The 3,691-nt window shown below is 46.0% G+C and overlaps 1 protein-coding gene across 1 annotated transcript in view; it reads right to left on the bottom strand.

Annotated features, from left to right (window-relative positions):
* The window catches only part of DIAPH1 (diaphanous related formin 1), a 172,089-nt gene that overhangs the window by 90,511 nt on the left and 77,887 nt on the right, over nt 1–3,691 (bottom strand). Inside the window, 1 exon segment of the mRNA XM_029913745.1 lies at nt 3,485–3,600. Within this exon segment, the coding sequence (XP_029769605.1) occupies nt 3,485–3,600 (116 nt within the window).

Here is a 3,691-nt window from a genome sequence, read left to right as displayed (position 1 = left end):
ACTCTGCTTGATACCAGCTGACAACTAGACATTGAGCCATCGATTACTACCCATTTAGCCCGACGATGTAGCCAGTTTTCTGTCCAGCTTATAATCCATTCATCCAATCCATATTTCTTTAACTTGCTGGCAAGAATACTGTGGGAGACTATATCAAAAGCTTTGCTAAAGTCAAGGTATATCACGTCTACCGCTTTCCCCATATCCACAGGGCCAGTTATCTCATCATAGAAGGCAATCAGGTTGGTCAGGCATGACTTGCCCTTGGTGAATCCATGTTGACTGTTCCTGATCACCTTTCTCTCCTCCAAGTGCTTCAAAATGGATTCCTTGAGGACCTGCTCCATGATTTTTCCAAGGATTGAGGTGAGGCTGACAGGTCTGTAGTTCCCCAGATTCTCCTTCTTCCCTATTTTAAAGATGGGCACTATATTTGCCTTTTTCCAATCATTCAGGACCTCCCCCGATTGCCACGAGTTTTCAAAGATAATGGCCAATGGCTCTACAATCACATCTGGCCATAATTCTGGAGGAGGGGTCCAACACACATTCTGTGCTGATCGCAGTGACAGCTTTGCCACTAGATGACCCTCCGCAATGAAAGCCTTAAACTCTTCCCTGGAGGATTCTAGTAATTTAGCCACAGATTTGGATGTAGCCTCCCAATTTACAAAACCACATTTTGACAACAGTGGTGCAGATTGTAAAGAAGAGGTTGAATAATTTTTTCTTCTCATTAAATGTAACCTTTTAGATTCTTTGTATTTAGGGGTTGTCTTAAATCTCCCATTGCAACCTCTCATTTGCTGCCATTATAACAAGACTGTTAGGTGCTGGATGCGAGTACAAGTACTTGAAACCCTGCATAAGGCCATAATACCACTTATCAGTACTCTTTGCTGTGGACAGTAAAGAAGCTAGGGTATGCCACAAAGTCTTTGCAGCTTCCAAAAGCACTTCATTTATAGGGAGTGCTACCCTCCCTGGAGCTGAAGACCAGAGAACATCTACCAACTGATGGGTATTCTCCTGCACAAACTCTGCCTGAATGTCCAACGCTGTAGCCATTTGCCTCAGGAGATCCTGATACGATTTAAAGTCCTCAGGCACAGGAGAAGAGGAATCTGGTATAGTGGAATCGTCCTGTGAAGAAGATGGAGGAGGAAGCAGGTCCAATGGGACCTGCTGTGACCCCGCTTGCTCCTGCAATGAAGGCTCAGACTGACTCAGCTCACGGGGAGCAACCCCAGTATGCGTCTCTAGCTAATTGGGTCAGGAGGTGAGACAGCAGGAGGGTTTGGTAATTGTTCCCTGGAATGAACCGAGGACTGAGACTCCGAAGATCAAGGGGGTATCCCAAGGGTTGCATGAATGCCACTGAAGAACAAGATATGGCATTAGTGGCCAGTAAGAACTAGGCCAAGACCCTTATCTTTACTAAGAAAACAGTACCAATCCCGGTACTGATGGTGATCCCACGGAGGTCGTGAAGATTTTCAAATCTGATGCCTGGATGAAGGAGGAGATGTGGAAGATGACACTGAATGTGAGGACCCTCCAAAGAGAAAAGAAGAGCCACATCAGTGGAGCCATCACATGCCATGACTCATTGGAAGCCCAGTATGTGGGTTGCATTGTTACCAAAGGAGACAGAGAAGTCAGTGCTTTGAATACTGGCACTGTCTCTGAGGCAGCACTAACACTTCGTATTGGAAGAGACACTGGTACCAAACCAGAAACCAGTACCACACCCATAGCTCCAGCCTGTAGAAGCGGACATTGTCTCCAAGGCCGAAGATGGTATCAGCACCAAAAATGGATACCTCAAGGAGAGTGATCTTGTCTCCACAGTCTGGTTTTTAAGTAGTGCCAGAGAGGACACCTTAAACAGCTTGTATTCTGAAGCAATCAAACCAGATGGTCCCAGGATTGCAGAAGACTCCACCCCAGCTGAAGACTCCTGTACAACAGGCAAGTCCAGCACAAAGAGGCAGAGTAAACCTGCATCTGCTTGATAAGCCTGTGGTGTTGACATGCTCGATGCTGATATTGATGCTGTCAGTACCAGACTCAACGGCAGCCTGCTGACAGTACTGTAGTCAATAATATGGTTCCCGAGACCAAATAGACAGCCCTGCTTTTCCCTGCTTACTCAAGGAATCCTTGCTTCCTTCTTCATCCTCTTAGAAGAGGATGAAGAATCTCCCTGAATCTTGGAGTGACTACATTCAGTTCTATGACACTTCTCTCTCGGGAGAGGAGAAGAAGAACAACAGTCTCTTCTTCTCCTTGGAGAAAAGTCAGAGCCTCATGGCAGCACCGAAGGCCTCTGAGGGGCCAGACGATCAGATCCTCCCAGGCACAACAAGAACTGAGGATAGCTATCCCACATGAGGGACAGTATTTGAAACCTGGAGAAGGCATTGCACCAGGCAACAACAAACTATTAAAATACCCAACTAACTAATCTAACACTAAGGTGGTACTACTACTAGTACTAAGAGTTTTTCTTGGCTTTTTTGTATATAGTTAGTACTACTAACTATAAACTAACTACATACAAAAAAACAGAGAGAAACTCTGAGTGGTAGTAGTAGTAGTAATACCTTAGTGTTAGATTAGTTAGTTGGGTATTTTTGTTGCCTGGTGCAATGTCTTCACCAGGTTTCAAATACTGTCCCTCGTGTGGCAAAAGAGTGAAGTAAATACCACCCAGAATGCTCCAACTCAAGCCAGGGGCAGTGAGAAAGAATTGAGTGGGGTCAGGGCAACACCACACTTAAATATCCATGAGAGAATCTATGGAGGCCAGATGATGTGAGCGCCACCCTGATGTGAACTGCTAAGCAATGTTCTCTTGCTTTGATGCACTGGGCACCCACTCATAAGTGGAATACAAGTCTGCAACCACTCAAAGAACAGTTTTTTCTGGAAGTCCTCCTCCCTCATACAAAGCATAATGTACCCCTTACAGTCTTCCCTCACTGAGTGACACAACCAGTGACAGCACTATGGACTCAGTACTAGTTTCCAGCAGACATGCCATTGGCTCTGCTTCCACTTACAATGCCCTCTGCTGGCCACAGCATGAAGTATTCATGGTGGCCTTGGGGGAAAGCTGTAAGTGATCTGTTTTCTAATCTAGTCTGACGGGAAAGGTGCCCAGCCGAGCACAGTACAGGGCAGGGGGTGTGTGGTGAAAGGCAAGCCCCAAATGAAGAGGTATGGAATGGCCCACATCCAGACTCCCACTGCAGAAAGCAACAGAAAAGTCACCTCAGAAAACGGGCTCCGGTTGAGCCTATTAGTTGTGATGGCAGAGCCCATTCTCAAGGAGGAAGAACCAGAGAAACATGCAGAGAGGCAGGAAGTTCTGTTGGTCAACAGCTCAAAGTGCAGTTGAGGGACTAAATAATGGGGTTGTTCTGGAACCACATCAGACTGGGTTCATTTTGATTGTGATATGAACAGCTTCAGGACTTACCTATTAATCCCTCGATGTCAATGTTGAGATGCTTGCATCTGAAGTCTGGATCAGCACCATTCTTATGCAGAACTATCTGGGAAATGCATTCATCAATTAGCTTATAGTACTGAGCCCTATGGAAAGAGAAGAAAAGGAAACAGTGTTAACAGGGCTCTATGAAGACATACACTGGTGCAGGCTCTGGTGTGGGGCCAGGGATGAGGG

The sequence above is a fragment of the Terrapene carolina genome, unplaced genomic scaffold, assembly GCF_002925995.2.
Source record: "Terrapene carolina triunguis isolate 2854851 unplaced genomic scaffold, T_m_triunguis-2.0 Scaffold838, whole genome shotgun sequence".
Classification (NCBI taxonomy): Eukaryota; Metazoa; Chordata; order Testudines; family Emydidae; genus Terrapene; species Terrapene triunguis.
Note: the sequence above shows the minus strand (reverse complement) of the source record. Positions and strands in the feature narration are given on the sequence as shown.